Genomic DNA, 18,225 nt, shown 5'->3' with positions numbered 1-18,225 from the left:
AGAGTAAAAGTGTCACAGTCGAGGCTCTCTCTCTCGTCTCTGGTGAGTCTTTTACACACAACACTAAAACTTCTGTCGTTTTGAGATTTTCAGTGTTTTGGGGTTGTAAACTTGTTAAAGATGAAACTGTTTTTAATCTTTCTAAAAATAATGTAAGATATTTCAGTGATTTGATTTAGTAGCCTGTATTTTTTCTCATGACATGTATTATCTCACTCATGAAAAATATCGAAATAACGAGTTTACACCAACAGCTAAAGATTCACACACAAGTTAAAAAGGGAAATAACCGTTAAACGTTTATACACTCTTAAAAATAAAGATTCTAAATGGGCGTTTTTTAACAGCGATTTCATAGAAGAACAATTTGTCAGTGAACATTTCTTAAAAGAAACATTTATTCTTAATATAAACATCATTTTAATAATCTAAAGAACTTTTCACTGTAAAGAATCTTTTGTGGAAAGGAAAGAGTCCATGGATGTTAAAGATCCTTCATGGATCATCAATGCCAATAAAGAGGCTTTATTTTAAGAGTGTGTATGATTGTGTTTGTGTTTTCTGTTGTAAGGTGGAGTGAATGAACATGATGGAAATATCGCTGACGTTCCTCCTCACTGGATGTCTGATACAAGGTCTCATTCTTATAGATTATATTCTGAAAGCATTTTCATGTGACCTCTGTAAGATTAAAGAGCAATAAGCCCTGCATTTATTCTGCATGTAAACTCTGTGTGATCAGTTCCTCTTGTGTGTGTGTGTTTTAGGAGTTTTTTGTGTTTTTAATATCAGTCTGCCGGAGACAGTAGAAGCTCTACAAGGATCCTGTGTTTTCATACCCTGCACATTTTATATTGATCAACAATATAAAGATGATCTCACTGATAGTGCAAAGAGAATATGGTTTAAAGACGGAGACCCTGCCACTCCAGTGTTTGACTCCAGTAGCCCCGACACTGGACCGTTAAGAGGAGAAATATTCGGCACTCCTAGAGAGAAAAACTGCACCACACGCTTTGATAATGTCAGTCAGAGTCATAATGGGTCATATTACTTCAGAATTGAAACCAGCGATCGATTGAAACATAGCTACAGAAGACCTGCCTTCTCCCAAGTTGAAATTGCTGTCAGAGGTGAGTGTCATATTGTTCATGTGCTTCTTTCTTAATGTAAGTGTGGCGTGACCATTTGTTATTATTCCTCTGCTGAATTAATATTCTGTAACGTGATTGTGTCAAGCTTCCGGTGCAGAAGAGAGAATGAATGAGCAGAATCTCATTGAGCCTCATGTTAAAATGCGGGGGGGGGGTTATAAATCATTCATATACATTATATAAAGTCTTAAAGTTATGCATAATTAAGGGCGTGGCCACTTTGAGTGACAGGTGGATTGGCGTTTGTCTGCTGTCTGTTAGTCATCACGTCACCTCAGCTCCACACACGTCCCGCCTCTTTGCCCATTTTCTATAATCCAGGAGTGACGCGCGATGACGAGCTGCCAAGATGGCGACGGCCAGCTCGACCCTACTTTACGCTTCAAAACTGCTCTTCAGAATCCTATGGGTGACGTCACGGACTCTACGTCCATATTTTTAAGGTCACAGTCTAAGGTTTGCACAGACTAGTCGACTTTAAAGGGTTAGTTCACCCAAAAATGAAAATTAGCCCATGATTTACTCACCCTCAAGTCATCCTAGGTGTATATGACATTCTTCTTTCAGACAAATTATATTCAAATATGGCCTGGCTCTTCCAAGCTTTATAATGGCAGTGACTGTTGGGTCATTTTTGAAGTCCATTAAAAGTGCATCTGTCCACTATAAAACTGTTCAACACGGCTTTATAAACTTTATAAAGTAAATTATCTAGCTTCCGGGGAATCGCCTTCCGTATCCAACTTACAGAAAAAGTGTAGCGCCCACGCCTCTCACAGTTCAGAATACTTATGCTACGTCAGATGACATTGCACACCAGTTACGCTCGTCTGACGTAGCATAAGTATTCTGTCATCTGACGTAGTGTAAGCATTTCGAACTGCGAGGCGAGGGCGCTACACTTTTTCGCTTCAGAAGGCCTTCATTAACCCCCCGGAGCCATGTGGAGCAGTTTTATGACAGATAGATGCACTTCTATGATGGATAGATGCACTTTTATGGACTTCAAAAATTACCCAACAGTTACTGCCATTATAAAGCTTGGAAGAGCCAGGCCATTTTTAATATAACTAGGATGACTTAAGGGTGAGTAAATCATGGGATAATTTTCATTTTTGGGTAAACTAACCCTTTAATGCTCTACAATGACGCTTTAAGCTTGACGTCAATGTTTGATTATGCCATCTGGATGCTCAAAATTGATCGGGAGAATGTACGTTTTAAACAGCTTATTGTACAGGCAAGTTAATCACCGTTCTGAACTAATGCAGAGCTGCATTGTAACACACAATAATCATAATCATATGATAATCATAATCATGTGATAATCATCACAAATATATATCGCTTGCACCACCTGCTGGTGAGGTCAACTAACAGCAGATGGAGATTATGCTCGGTAATCTACTGCTATTCCTGCCGTTCCCGGATGTGAACTCTTGCATTTTCTCTCGAATTTGAACCACTGAATTTGAGGAAGTGAATTTGTAAAGCGAAATAAAATGGACCGGCAATTGCCTGTCGAATATTATAGGTTGTATTTTTAAACAAAATTAATATTTTGGAAGTGAAATCTGAGAGATGAATATGGATTATTGAATTTTTAATAATGAAAATGTGCGTGAAATGTTTTGAATTTAAATATTCACATCTTAAATATACAATCATGTTGAATTTCAGCCCATAATAATGCAAGCCCTAGAAATACAATGCATTAAAATGCAAGCACAGTTAATGCAATGCATATTTTGTCAACAAGCTTTTTTTGTTTCAAAAACATTTGCCATTATTTTCCTTCCATACCATAGCTGTGCACAAGAAAACCTGCGTTCGTGTCTCACCTCAAGGTTCAGGCTTATTTGTTAATTAATTACATCATCAGCGACTAGTCGACTCGACTTTCATCACACAAATGTCGACTTTAAAAAATCTGAAGTCGTTCAATCCCATAGTTCAAACACAAAACTCTAAACATGGCATGACATAAACTGGTGCATTAGGTCTATAGTGGCTAATGAATCAGAAGTCTCGCACATTCACAGAAATTAGCTTACACCTGCGATGCAAAATGAGTTGGATAGTGTGACTGGACATAAATGAAAAATAAATCTACTACTGTACAATATATGATGATCCATATGATTCTGTAATGTTTGACTGTATCTGTATGTGTTGTAGATTCTCCACCCAAACCCACAGTGAGTCTGTTGAAGGATCAGCAGGAAGTGAAGAAGGTGACGGAGGTGATGGAGGGAAGCTCTGTGAATCTGCGCTGCTCGACTAAGATCTTCTGTCCCTTTAGTCCAGCTGTTCTCACATGGAGCTCGTCTCCTGAACACCTCCTCAGCGAGAACATCACACAACAGCAGCGTCAGGAGCAAACTGAGCTCATCTCTGATCTGATCTTCACTGTAACTCACCGTCATCATTCAACCACTTTCACCTGCACTGCAACACACCAGCAGTTTCAGCGGCAGATCACAAAACAAGAGTCCCGTACGCTACGTGTTCAGTGTATGACAGGGATTATTTCAATCAATGCTGTCTGATCATCTAGAATTAGTGCTGTGAATCATAACAATGTTTTTCTCCTCCATTAGATGCTCCTAAAAACACATCTGCGCATGTCAGTCCATCTGGTTTTGTTGTGGAGGGCGGTTCAGTGACTCTGAGCTGCAGCAGTGATGCAAACCCACCGGTGCTCAACTACACCTGGTACAGAGACACTGAAGATCCCCTGAAACCAGTGCAGACCGGACAGAACCTGACCATCAACAACACCGACCCGACACACAGCGGACGATACGTCTGTACAGCTCAGAACGCATCAGTGCTGCTGGACGTCCAGTGTGAGTATCAGGAGTCTGTTCTCATTTACTCACAATCAAAATATGGTTTAAAGGGTTAGTTCACCCAAAAATGAAAATTCTGTCATTAATTACTCACCCTTATGTCGTTCGAGACCCGTAAGACCTCCGTTCATATTCGGAACACAAATGAAGATATTTTTGTTGAAAGCTGATGGCTGACAAAGGCTTCATATAGGCCTCCATTGGCATTCAGTACACTTATACTCCCAAGACGGATAAAAGGCACTCAGAACATCGTTACAAAGTCCATCTCACCACAGTGACTCTACAATAATCTTACGATGCGACAACAATAGTTTTTGTGCGCAAAACAAAATCAAAATAACACCTTTATCCAGCTTGTTATTGCCTTCCGTGTGTGCCTCCACGACGCATGCGCGAGAATTTGACGTAGCGCCGGGGTTCGAGAATCCATGAAATGCACACTTTAGTCCCATTTGAGCACTACGCCGAGACCGAAAGCACGATCAATGTAGAATCCAACAGCTGAGATACTCGCGTCTTCCTCTGATTGTAAACAAATCACTTCTGGGTCATCTGTCCGAACGCCGGATCTGCGTCATATTCTCGCGCATGCGTCGTGGAGGCACACACGGAAGGCAGTAACAAGTTGGAAAAAGGTGTTATTTTGATTTTTTTTGCGCACAAAAACTATTGTCGTCGCATTGTAAGATTATTGTAGAGTCACTGTGGTGAGATGGACTTTGTAACGACGTTCTGAGTGCCTTTTATCCGTCTTGGGAGTATAAGTGTACTGAATGCCAATGGAGGCCTATATGAAGCCTTTCTCAGCCATCAGCTTTCAACAAAAATATCTTCATTTGTTTTCCGAATATGAACGGAGGTCTTACGGGTCTCGAACGACGTGAGGGTGAGTAATTAATGACAGAATTTTCATTTTTGGGTGAACTAACCCTTTAATATCTTATATAAAGTGTGCATACTGGCAATCATAAACAATAGTGTATGACAGGCTGACGTACAGTAGGCTGCAGTTTGGTAGCTTACTAGAAACGCTGTGAAATGTGTCTAACACTGTGGTGCTTTTGCATGGGTGTTTTCTTCACTTACAGAAAATGTATATGGAAAGACCACAGGAGATTTGGTTCCCCTTTTGTAAAAGCTCCTGTTATAGAGCAACATGTCCAAGTTTTGGACATTGCCCTTTTTATAATTCTAACGCAATTCTTGGGCACGAGACATTATGATGACATATTTAATAGAGACACGATTATTTTCTGTAATCGACATCTCAAAATCTCTAAAATTCCTTGAACATCAGAGTCAGTCGCTGTACGCTAAAGTAATGGGAAATGTGATTAGAGGAGTAACGTACGACTTAACAGTGCAAAACATGGGGGGGTCATTATACCACAAACATTTGCGCATTTCTAAAATTGTACTTCTGTTAAAAGAGATCGGGACACTTTTTTTTGGCAAACATTTTCTGAATCATTTGATTTTGTAAACGATCAGATACACACAATACTCAAATATCATTTCGAGCTTCAGTTCATTTATGAGACACGCGTGCAATGCATGATCGCCAGCGCCAAGGCTATTGTCTGCTATATTTGCTTATTTTTAAATAAGCAGCAAATATATTAAAAACATTGATTAAAATTAAGATACAATTCATACAAAATGAAATTCACTTTAAAGAAAGGCTTTCTACAAAACAAAAATCCAGAATAATTTCTGACAAACTTTGATATTAAATTAAAAAAATAATATTAGTCTATAATATTTAACAATCAACATGAAGCAAAATACGTTTGACTGGTACTATATTTATAGCATCTGAGCTGACATTTGCGAATAAAAGCTTTATTGATGTGACACTAGACTCTTTTACAATAAACACGTTATAATCAATGTTCCCTCTAAGCTGCGCACTTGTGATGCCGCGGCCGCGCAGAAAGAATAAAATGCCAGGCAGACGACAGACACAGACACGAAATGTGGGGAGAAATCCATTTGACTGTAGTTTAAATGAGAAATAATTGCAGTGCTCTGTTCTACCGCTATAGAGTTAGTATCGCTATCGTGTTAGAACCGGTGAATGCGGTTTACAGGTTTCATAAAAAGACAATGATGTCACGTGTGAGCACGCAGCAGTGAGTCGTGTTTGCGGTACAAATAGCTCAAAATGAGAGGCAACGAGAAACGCAAAGACGTGGAATAAAACCCCATCATGTTTTAAAGAAGAGTGGCTTGATTAAGTGGTGGAAATAACAGATGATGGACACAGCACGGTAACAAAACAGACATTTACAGTTACACACCCACCACAAGTGTAGCGTGCAAACTCTAAACACCGAAGTAACACACATCAGTTTAAATAGATGTGTGTGTGGTTTGGGTTTCAGTGATGTTTAGATAAAAGAGTTCACATGTTCCCTTGAACATATTTAGATATTAGATCTATTTAGTTACTTCAGTTCGGTTTTTTTAAAACAAATTGAAGCATTTAAACTGATATAATATACTATCAGTTTAAATACTTCCATTAGTTTTTATATTATATTATAGGCTATTATAATTGTAGTATAGTGTAAGCCTAATAAAGAATTGATCTCACAAGGGGATTGTTTAGGGATCCTTGCCATTAAAACGTTTGAAAACCCCTGATATAGAAAATCTTGGAAATTCATAAGCAATAAACAAAAATTTAAGATGGTTTATGCTGCCTGTCGCCAATAAATGACTGTACAAAAACACATTAAGAACCATCTCAGTGTAACCGCTTAATTTTTTTCATATTATATTATATTATATTATAAAGAATTGAACTGTCCTGGGGGAGATTTTAATAGTATTTCTTGGTAAAGAAGACTACAGTTAACAGCACTGTAAAATGTGCTTAATTTAGTGACTTCTGAATTAACATTTTTAAAAAAACTTTTTTTATTTAATATATCAAAAAGTTACATCAATGGTTAAATAAAATAGAAATAACTGCATGATGAAACCACTTTTTGTGTGTGCGTTTACATACGCTGTACAGGTAAAGAATGTTTTTGCTCAGGTGACCAAAATGTCCGCCCAATAGAGAAAAGTTAGAAAAGAAAAGAAATTAGAGGGAGCATTGGTTATAATCAGTCCAAAACAGGCCAAATAAATCTTATCTAAACAGTCTTGAGTCTATGACATTTTATGTTGCAGCAGGATTCATATTTAAACTGTCTTTTTGCGTTTAATATTCACAGATGCTAACAGAATAAACTTAGCCTACCACAATCAGCTGCTGAATCCGTTGCTCTGAACAGAACATGAACAGCTTTTCATGAGGAGAATTATTCCAGGATTATTCCTCAACCTGTCTCAAAACGATGTAGCTGAATAATAGCACTACTTGATGTGTTTATTTGAGTTGATGTGTGGGTGTTGACGCATGGATCGCCTCAGTATTTGAATCTCAAAGAACACGCGCTCCGTGGGCGTGGTCGCATTAGCGGATAATGAGACACTTGGGAATGACGGACATGTCTCTCTTTTCAAACAGATTACATAAACACAGAATATTTGTTTTCGATTTGGTTTACATGATTTAAAACCTGACATTTCAACGTTTCTTTAGACATATGTCTCATGTTTGTGTAGTTTTCACTAAGCTACAGGTCATTTTCTGAAGACAATCAGATTAGACATCATTGAGAGAGAGGCTGCAGATCGCGCATCACGTTTGTTTTCTTTATTTTGCAAAAAGCAAAACATTTTGTTTTTATTTTGACTGTACACAAAAAAATAGAAACTTAACAGATTATAATGATGTATAACACTTGCCTGAATGCTAAAAAACGAGTTATTTGAGTCTCTTTGGCACTGATAAGAAAAAAACGAGTCGATCGCAAGGGGGTTAACGTAATTTTCGTCATGCAGTTAGAAGATGTTAGAAGTCGGGAGTTTATCACACTGAGCATCTACAGCACCTGTAACCCTGGTAGGAGGAAATCTCCATTCTAACACTTTAACTCGATTCTGCTTCTCTGTTTGTGGTCAGGCCATTTAAAGCCGTTAAATTCTGGGAAAGTTTTCAGTGATCCAGGAATCGATATCATTCAAACAGTCCAAAACAGTAAAGAAGGCCAGGCTGATCACATCAGACATATCAGAGATAAGTGATATTATTGTGCGTGAGCACAATGGCCAGTCAGAGGTGTTTTTATGATTCCGCCAAACAGCTCTCAAAGTGTCACATTTTTAAAATTTCAGTACCGAAATGGTATCGCGGTCAGTACATTTGACAACACTATGCTGCATTCATGTACAGACACATTTCAGTACATTCTCGTTGTTTCCACAAACACCCAGGAAGGATAATGTTTGATTTGTCATGTGTACGTTGTTGTGTTTAGTAAGGAAGGTTTATGCAGTCAAAGCGGTTGATTTAGGAGTTTTTTGGGCATCTTCGTGTGGTCCTGTTCGGTATCGCAGCTTGACTCGTCTAAAATGAAAACAATTCCGTTGTTGTTGCTCTGTACACACACTATGCACTATGAATTCTGTAACCTTCTTTTATGTAATGTTTTTTTTTCATGGTGTGTATACATTTATTATATAATAGAATTATATGGACTCCTTATATTTGGTTATTTGGTGTCATTTTGGCGTCTCCAATGATCCTTGAAGCTTGCAGAAAAAACAGCTTTGTGAGAATCACCCTTCAATCTGATTGTTTACTTTGGATATAGCAAGTTATGACAAAATTAACGTGTTTAATGAGATAAATGGCGTATGCTTAATTTCACGATAAGTGTGTGATTAATCGCGATTAAATTTTTTGCTATTGACAGCCCTAATATACATGCCTTAAACAGTCATGGGCGTTGTATAAACAGTAGTTCAGCGTTTGAAGGGAAATTGTCAAATGATGACAGAAAACGCAACAATCGGTGTGAAGAAGAGACCATTTCATTCTTACCTTTATAAATGAAAAGCCCATTTAGGATAAACCTGATAGTTCTGTTAACAATATATAATACGAGGATGCGCAATGTGGCACGTTCATCCATTCCATGACACTGATTCTGCAAATATACAAATAAGAACATTTACCCATGATTAAATGTGAAAGGTGAAGCAAGATAACCCAGGATTTTGTTAAGCCCTAGTGAGATGTTTTTCTTAAATGCTAGAAAAAAACCTAGGTCCTCAAGCTGTTTTATTTTGCTCAGATCCTACACAGAAACTACAGTTTATGATCATATTCTCTCTTTCAGTTGCACCCAAAATCTCCAGCTCTTGTAACCAACGCATCTGTGTCTGTGAGGCTCATGGGAATCCCGCGCCTAAACTAGAGTGGCGTCTTTCTGGAAATGTTCTCGCTAACTCTACAAACACGTCCATCTCGAATGAAATTTTAGGAAGCACAAGCTTGAAGAGCATCCTGACCATCCATCAGCCCCTCACAGACATGACCCTCCTGCAGTGTTTCAGTGCAAACACTTACGGCACCGCCAGCCAACAGTTTCCTCCCTATCCTGATGCATCGACGCAAGAGACAAAGACAAGTGAGATTCATCTCTCAGACACGCACAACAACAGCTAGTGCGCTTAACTATATAGAATCCCATTGAATCTTTTTCCTAAGAGTATTATTAAAAAAACTGTACTTGCAGTTTAAGTTCACAAGAGTTTACTTTTATGAATGTTTCTTACACATTTTAAGTGCGCTTTGTAATGATGCCAAATTAAGTTACTATAAAGCACAATTTAAATCATTATGTTTTAATACATTTTGTTGACTAACATACTAAAAGCATCTAATTTTAATTGTAGTGTAATATTCAATATTACATTTAAAGTTAATATATATTTTAAATATACTACATTGCAACTTCATTACAAATGTGTAAGTATAAACATATTTAAATATGCATGACCTACAATTTCCGATTACACTATTTTAAGGTGTCCGTGTTACAGTTAAGTATGGAGTAATAATAATTAACTACATGTTCTTAGGATTAGGGTGTGGTCTAGGGTTAGGGGTATGTAATTATGCATACTTTATAGTGTTACTATAGTAACTACATGTGAAAAGGACAGTGTAAAATAAAGTTACCCAATTTTCGATAGATATGGCATTTAAGTTTAATTTAGTTTACATGCATGCTTATCAGTATTCGGGAGTACACTTTAACCATATTTCAAAGACAATATATTATATATATATATATATATATATATATATATATATATATATATATATATATATATATATATATATATATATATATATATATATATAAAAAAATTTTTTTTTTTTTTTTTTTGGAATAATAGAACAATAGAAGTAATTATGAAATTACATATAAATATTTACTTTAGTCCTATACTTCAAAAAATAATTTGTTTGGCTAATTGATTATTAATATAAATTTAACCTATAATTATAAGAAACATGCAATTATGTGTCTGAAAACATTACAAGTACTTTATTTTTTCTAGTTTTTTTTCCCTCCTAGACAGCAATCAAATGGAAACTTTTTTCCAGAGAAATGCTCATATTTGCCAAGACACTAAAGTCAGTAATCAAATATGCGAGATCTCATTATGAACTCAAATCAAATGCACGATTATAACTCTGTACTGTAGGGCAACTGTTGACTCATTTGGGTCTGTTTTTATTCTTCCTGAGAAACATTTGAGACACTTAAATGTCAGTGAGATCTCCATTAAGAGTCCTGAGCTATAAAAGACCAACCTCTGAGTAATAAAACACTGCTTTCCAGGTTTCCACCATCCGTCTGTGCTGCTCGGAGCTGCTGTCGGCGCGTCGGCGATGATGATCTTGTGCATTATGTTGATCTGCTACGAACGGTGGGTACATCTGACCAATGCTATTTGAGGAAAGACAAGAAAACATGATTATCACAAAACTGGTCCAATTTATAATGAGCTGAGGCTAAACTGCAGATGTTCATTACAGAGATCAGCTATTCCGGTAAATGTTTTCAAAAGCTGCACTGCTTTTCAGTACAAATATCTAAACATTGTTAAATCAAGATACATTTACTTTAGAAGCAAAATTACTTCAGATATTAAAGTCTTGTTTTCAGAAAAATCTACCAAAATTAAACACAAGAACAAACATCTGCCATCTCCATTGGCAGATACTTGTTCTCGTTTTAAGCATAAACTTTGATAGATTTTTTAGAAAACAAGACTTTTATATGCCATTTTGCTTCTCAAGTAAATGCAACTTAATTTAAAGGGGTGGTTGATTGCCCCCTTTTTACAAGATGTAAAATTAGTCTCTGGTGTCCTTTTAGCTCAAAATACCCCACAGATAATTTTTTATAGCATGTTAAAACTGTCCCTTTTTGAGGGTGAGCAAAAACGTGCTGTTTCTGTGTCCCTTTAAATGCAAATAAGCTGCTGCTCACAGGGCGGAGCTTCAAGAACTCCAGTTAGTAGCTTTGATCACCTCATGCAGACACGCAATGAAACTGTTCAGCCTTTCATGTTCAAACCGGAGTCGGACAATGATGGAGAGACTCCCGAAGAAGTGACAACATGTAGAATGAGACAGGACGTTTCTGAAGGGTTAGTTGATGAATTGAATGTCGCTGATGTGGAGTTAAATATCTTAAAGTCATTGATTAGCATATTCTGTCATGACAATCTCACCCCCTTTGTTGCGTGTTCCCGGGGGCAGGGTTTATGCAAATTTCAGGGTTAGTGATGTCACTAACCCGGGAGGAAGCTTGTGTAGTCCTTAGCAATCGTTTGTTGTAGTCCTTGAAAAGCTATTTCTTTAAAAGAAAATATCTCCCTTTGCTTTGAACTTTGAGCGTCGTAACTTTGCAGATATTGTGTATGCTCAAACAGCAACATTACACACTAACGAAAGTTTACTGGAAAACAAGACGAAAATACCGAAGAACATCACAGTGTGAAGCCAAATAAACAGGTCACGCATTGATTTGATGAGACTTTGTGATGAGGATTTGTGATTCTGATTGACATATTATATGAGAATCCGTGTTTTGAAGGCCTAAAATATTTTTCAGAAGGAATCCCAAACCTTCAGGAACCAGACAAGACAACACATCTGGACTCCTTCTGGCTCAAACAGTGAGTTAAACACGTTCAGACTATTCATTCAAAAGGGCATTTAGCACTGATTCTGCTGTGTTTCTGCTCCATCAGGCCATTGCCTCCGATAGTGACAGCGAGTTTGTTCACGGCAATGAAGACATGCTGTCAGCCGTTACACAGAGACCACCAAAATCTCTTAATTATTCCTCCATCGACTTCACGAACGCAGAGCAGGCGTCAGGAGAGATCAGGGGCGCCTCATCACTGGCCGATGAATACGATGTGGTCCATCATCGTTCTGCATCTGCGACGGACCCAGATCAAGACCAGAGCCCACGAGATAAAGAAAAGATCACTGATGTGTCATCAGAAGACACAATTTATGAAAACATGACCCGTCGCTTGGTTGTTTAAAGACAGAAAAGGGATGGTTGCTCTGCGTCCGAAATCGAATACTTCCCTGCTATACAGTACGCCACCAGAGCAGTATCTCTGAAATACATAGTATTCAAATCCAACGCATCCGATGAACACTTTACTATCCCGCAACAGGAGAGGAGTTGTGAATGGCAGTGAATCGACGCAACTGAAGCACTTTTTAAGACCAACGATATTGGACCCACTCACTTATACCATCTATAATTCTGTTCATCTAACCAATAAACACTTTATTATTAAACACACGTTAGCCGATTTGTTTCCACTTTTCGAATGTTTTATTAATATTTATTGAAAATAAATGCCTTTCCGATCTGATATGTGATGGGAAAAGGGAGTAGAGCGAGTTTGGCAAAAGGCGGATTCGAACCTTGGGTCGATTTGCGTCAAAGCTTTCTGCCATGCGTCTTACCCCTACACTATTGTCAATGTAAATGACTTGGTGACTTTTGTCATTTTGTCTGGCCCAACCAGACGTTTAGTAAACGATGCGGACTATTTGCAATTAATGTAAATTGCATCTACTCCAGTAAAAATTTCAGGGGGACCAACCCACTTTTTTTTTTGCTTTCTGACGCCCATGGATCTCACAGAAAATATAGAAGTCAGAAGTGTGAAAATAACATGAGTTTGAACAAGCATTTCTTTTCTTACCAGATCAGCAGTGGGAAACCTTCTTGACCTCAGAGTGTTGTTTGTTGCATATTATTTGTGGTTGTGAACACACTCAGCTTTTTCTTCTGTCACTTTCAGACAGAAACTCCCTTTAAAAATAGGAGCAGGAGGAATAAAACATTATTTTATATTATGTATTTTGTTATACATTTGTGTAATATTTCAATTAGAAAATACATATTTATATTTCTTTGTTAAGTTTAATATATATTTTAATATGTAATGTCAACTTTGATAACGACAATGAAAATAAATGGTGCCTTTGTGTTCATGTATATTGCTCTTACAAAACTAATGGCAGGTAAAATTGGAGGCCATTTTGTAGCATGTCTCATCGCAACCCATGTCAACAATCATGCACTACTAGCCTACTTCTGACAAATGTGAGCAATTCAAAGTCTAAAAATCCATAAACAGCAACTAAGGGGAAGTGAAACACAGACTACATATATTTAGCAACCTGGAAATACAGGAAAAGTGCAAAATGGGAAAAACTTCTTAAATGTGGGTTCAAACCACTTACCTCAGGTACGCGCACGCGCAGTCTGCATATGTTCAGTTATGTTAAACAGTTATGTATTTTTCCTCATGTTTCACGTCTCTCTTTGTTGATTCATGCCGCTGTCATCATTAATAGGCCTGTCACAGCAGTAATAGAGCTGATGTTAGCATATTAATCATGAAAACAGAGTAGCAGAACCTGGGGCACGTTCAAAGCTCAAACCAGTGCGCAAAGTTTTGCTACGGTTACCGGTTGAATGTCATGTTTACTGAAAACGGTGTGCAACGGGTTTGAGATGCGTTTTCACTCATTTGGTGGGTGTGTCAAATATGTCAGCCCAATCAGCAGCAACATGTATATAAACCACGGTATTAAAGAGACAGCTCGCACAATGGGTCCAAGTGAAGCTGTTTTCAAATGTTGTTAAATATAAGCTGTTTTCACATGGATTTTGTCATATAATATGCATATCATGTAGCACAATGATAGCCTTTGATCATGCTTAATGTCAGTGAATGGATACAAACACAGTTAGGCCTACTTCATAGATACAGGCTACAACTATACACCGTTTTTATTTTAAAAAAATATTAATAAATGTGTAACATGTTGTACAGTGTTTCCCATTTCTATAGATATACATATATTTATGTTATTAAAATACCCCCAAAAAATAAAATTTAATTTATTCCTGTGATCAAAGCTGCATTTTCAATAATAAGATAATAAACCTCAGTGTTTCGCTCTCCTGTGGTGATTTTTGTGAATTATACCGTTACAAATCGCGTCTAATAAACCTCAGTGTTTCGTCCTCCTGTGGTGATTTTCATAAATTTCATTATAACAAATCGTGTCTAATAAACCTCAGTGTTTCGCCCTCCTGTGGAGATTTTCATAAATTACACCGTTACAAATCGAGTCTAATAAACCTCAGTGTTTCACTCTCCTGTGGAGATTTTCGTAAATTACACCGTTACAAATCGAGTCTAATAAACCTCAGTGTTTCGCCCTCCTGTGGTGACTTTCGTAAATTACACTGTTACAAATCGAGTCTAATAAACCTCAGTGTTTCGCACTCCTGTGGTGATTTTCGTAAATTCCATCGTTACAAATCAAGTCTAATAAACCTCAGAATTTCATCCTCCTGTGGTTATTTTCATAAATTACATCGTTACAAATTGAGTCTAATAAACCGTCTCGGTTACGTATGGTAACCCTCGTTCCCTGAAGGAGGGAACGGAGATGTACGTCGGACGTCACTGACGAATTGGGATCACTTCAGGGAGCCCCTATCAGCTTCGAGATATAGAGAACAGTTGTTTTAATGTATGTTTAGTGTATATTGTTTAAAAGTATATTGTGCTGTGAGAACTGCACTCACATTGTGTAAATGATTTATTGTTTATTGTAGTGTATACTGTGCTGTGAGTAATTGTGTGCGCATCAGATGTGTAATCTGATGTTGCTTTAAATGTCGTACGTCTCATGTCATGTCATGACTGCTATGTTGCTTGGAACTGCACCTAAGAATTTCACCTACTGTTGCACTTGTGTATATGGTTGTGTGACAATAAAGTGATTTGATTTGATTTAAGTTACCATGTGGAGAATACACGTATGGACTGGCCTTGGGAAGTACAACATACATAAGTCCTAGGGGTGGCCCCGGCCTTGTAGGCGGGGGAACAACACCGCACTGAGAGAAAGACACGGGCTCGCCGCAGGGAGCCGTACCGTGGAAGAATACACATATGGGACCGCCGTGGGAGTCGCAACATATGGAACCCAGCCTAAAACAAGTTCCACCAATGCATACGAATGTTACACCTGGCGTCGGACACTCCGCCACGTCCGTGTGCCACGGGTTGCGGAGGACTCGACAGGGTTCGCTGTTCTGGGGAACTCGACTTTGAGCAAATAAGTGCACGTATCCGTTCCAAGGGGAAGGGAATGGAGCAGCAAGCCGACACTTAGAACGGGCACTTCGGTGTTACTGACTATGGGAAGTGAGCACACAGGAAGATACCGGGTCTACGCGGAGGCTATAAAATCTAGCGAACGTGTTAGGTGTCGCCCAGCCCGCAGCTCTACAAATATCTTGCCTCCTCCGAAGGCAGCGCTTGCAGGCTCACCACCTGGTCCCGAAAGGGAGTGGTGGGAACCTTGGGCACATATCCAGGCCGGGATCTCAGGATTACATGAGAGTTACCAGGCCCGAATTCCAGGAACGATTTGTCGACCGACAATGCCTGCAGGTCCCCTACCCTCTTGATAGAGGCCAATGCAGTCAGGAGTACTGCCTTCAGAGACAGAATTTTTAACTCCGCTGACTGCAAAGGCTCAAAGGGCGCTCTCTGTAGTGCAGTTAGCACCAGAGTTAAGTCCCAAGAGGGTATAGAGGGGGGGCGAGGCGGATTTAGTCTCCTCACCCCCCTCAGGAACCTGACGATCAGAACGTACTTACCTAAGAACATCTACCATGTCATGATTAGTGGCAATAGCGGCAACATAAACTTTGAGGGAGGAGGGAGACAGCCTTCGCTCCAACCCGTCTTGTAGGAAGGAAAGCACAGAACTGATCGAACATCTTCGGGGTCTTCTCGGCGAGAAGAGCACCAATCGACGAACAGGTTCCACTTCAACGCATAGAGGTGCCTCGTAGAGGGAGCTCTAGCGGAAGTGATGGTGTCTACCACCTAGAACCTCCGCGTCCCATCAGGGACCAGACATGGAGTTTCCAGAGGTCCAGACGCAGGTGCCATAGGGTGCCCCATCTCTGAGTCAGGAGGTCCTTCCTCAGAGGAATGGGCCAAGGAGGTGCTGTCGTGAGGAGCACTAATTCCGGGAACCAAGTCCGGTTGGGCCAATACAGAACAATCAACAGGACTTGCTCCTCGTCCTCCCTGATGTTGCACAGTGTCCGTGCAAGAAGGCTCACTGGGGCAAAACGCACATCTGCGTAGGTCCCGGGGCCAGCTGACTGCCAGGGCATCCGAGCCGAGGGTCCCCCGGTCAGGGAATAAAACAACTGGCAATGGGTCGTGTCCGGAGCGGCAAACAGGTCTACCGGTGCGGTCCCGAAACGACTCCAGATCAGCTGGACCACTTGGGTCTCCACTCTCCCGGGAGCACTGACTGTTGTGAGAGCTCGTCGGCTGCATAATTGATCAGGCCCAGAGTGTGAATGGCACGAAGCGACCTCAGATGCTTCTGACTCCAGAGGAGGAGATGGCGGGCGAGTTGTGACATGCGACGGAAGCATAGACCACCCTGTTTTTTTTTAACGTACGCAACAGCCGCAGTGTTGTTCGTACGGACCAGAACGTGCTTGCCTAGTAGGGGCGTTTTGAAGCGGCCCAGCGCAAGACGAACTGCTAACAACTCCAGGCAATGACATGCCATTGCAGTTGAGGCCCCGTCCACAGACCGAAACTGAGAGCCCGTTGTACGTGGCACCCCAGCTGGTGGATGAGGCATCCGCGGAGACAACAGCATGCCTGGACACTTGTTCTAGAGGCACTCCTGCCCGTAGAAATGAAGGGTCCGACCACGGGCTGAAGGTTTGGCGGCATCTTGGCGTCACTTGGACACGGAGGGATTCGATGTGCCATGCCCATCTCGGGACCTGGTCGTGTAGCCAGCGTTGAAGCGGTCTCATATGAAGCAATCCCAGCGGCGTTACTGCGGCTGCGGATGCCATATGCCCCAGGAGCCTCTGAAAATGTTCAGTGGTACCGCTGTCCTGCGTTTGAACGAATTCAAGCAGTTCAACACCGACTGGACGTGCTCCTCGCTGAGGTGCGCTGTCAGACCGACCGAGTCCAGCTCCGTACAGAGAAAAGTGATCCTCTGCGTGGGGCAGAGTTTGCTCTTTTCTCCATTGACCTGAAACCCCAACCGGCTGAGGTGCCCCATGCTCTCTCATGGGAGCAATGGCTGCCTCCGCGACTTTCGTGTAGACACGGGGCGACAGGGACAGCCCGAAGGGTAAGACTCTGTACTGATATGCCCGTCCCTCGAACGCAACGCGAAGGAACGGTCTGCGTCGAGGGAGAATTGAGACATGAAAGTATGCGTCCTTCAGGTCGACCGCTGCTAACCAATCTTGGGGACGGATGCACCTGAAGATAAGTTTCTGCATTAGCATTCTGAACGGCAGCCTGTGAAGGGACCGGTTCAAGAATCGCAGATCCAAGATCGGCCATAACCCACCACCTTTCTTGGGTACAATGAAGTACGCGGGCTGTTTTTCATGTCCGTGGGTTGAAGCGAGCCCAATTATGTGATATTTAGCCCCGGGAATGCAAATTTTAGTAGGCAACCATGCCAAAAAAACACATATTTAACCCTCAAATGCGATTTTTACCGGAGAAGCCCGCCTGAAACGTGATTGGGCTTGTTTTGGGCTAGTTTTGAGTAGCAATTGTGTGGGTTTTGTTGTGAAAACCTGGCAACCCTGGTGACTGGCCGCGCACAGATCTCTGCTGGCAGTGCTAAAGCAATAACGAGCAGCTGATACGAAGTGCAATTTGCAAACCTC

The 18,225-nt window shown here is 40.3% G+C and overlaps 1 protein-coding gene across 2 annotated transcripts; it reads left to right on the top strand.

Annotated features, from left to right (window-relative positions):
- On the top strand, positions 1-14,295 carry LOC307126757 (sialic acid-binding Ig-like lectin 13). Of its 2 annotated transcripts, none has more exons than XM_079817443.1 (9): positions 1-42; positions 572-635; positions 768-1,133; positions 3,333-3,668; positions 3,755-4,003; positions 9,247-9,537; positions 10,762-10,849; positions 12,043-12,106; positions 12,182-13,453. In XM_079817443.1, the coding sequence occupies exons 2-9, from the start codon at positions 581-583 to the stop codon at positions 12,482-12,484; spliced, it is 1,752 nt and encodes a 583-aa protein (XP_079673569.1). In that variant the 5' UTR covers positions 1-42; positions 572-580; the 3' UTR covers positions 12,485-13,453. The 2 variants fall into 2 exon arrangements, with proteins under 2 accessions (XP_079673569.1, XP_079673570.1); XM_079817444.1 differs by having other exon boundaries at positions 15-42; positions 3,333-3,650; positions 12,182-14,295.
- Positions 14,296-18,225: the final 3,930 nt, after the last annotated feature.

This window comes from Gobio gobio (genome assembly GCF_949357685.1).
Source record: "Gobio gobio genome assembly, chromosome: 5".
Taxonomy (NCBI): domain Eukaryota; kingdom Metazoa; phylum Chordata; class Actinopteri; order Cypriniformes; family Gobionidae; genus Gobio; species Gobio gobio.
This window is presented reverse-complemented; position numbering and strand designations above follow the sequence as displayed.

What these genes read in the sequence shown, in the direction of transcription:
- LOC307126757 (XM_079817443.1), top strand. Translation starts at nt 581, where the DNA reads ATGAACATGATGGAAATATCGCTGACGTTCCTCCTCACTGGATGTCTG. An exon ending in AGTTGAAATTGCTGTCAGAG is followed by an intron (nt 1,134 to 3,332) that starts GTGAGTGTCATA and finishes TATGTGTTGTAG; the next exon opens with ATTCTCCACCCAAACCCACA. An exon ending in AGTGCTGCTGGACGTCCAGT is followed by an intron (nt 4,004 to 9,246) that starts GTGAGTATCAGG and finishes TCTCTCTTTCAG; the next exon opens with TTGCACCCAAAATCTCCAGC.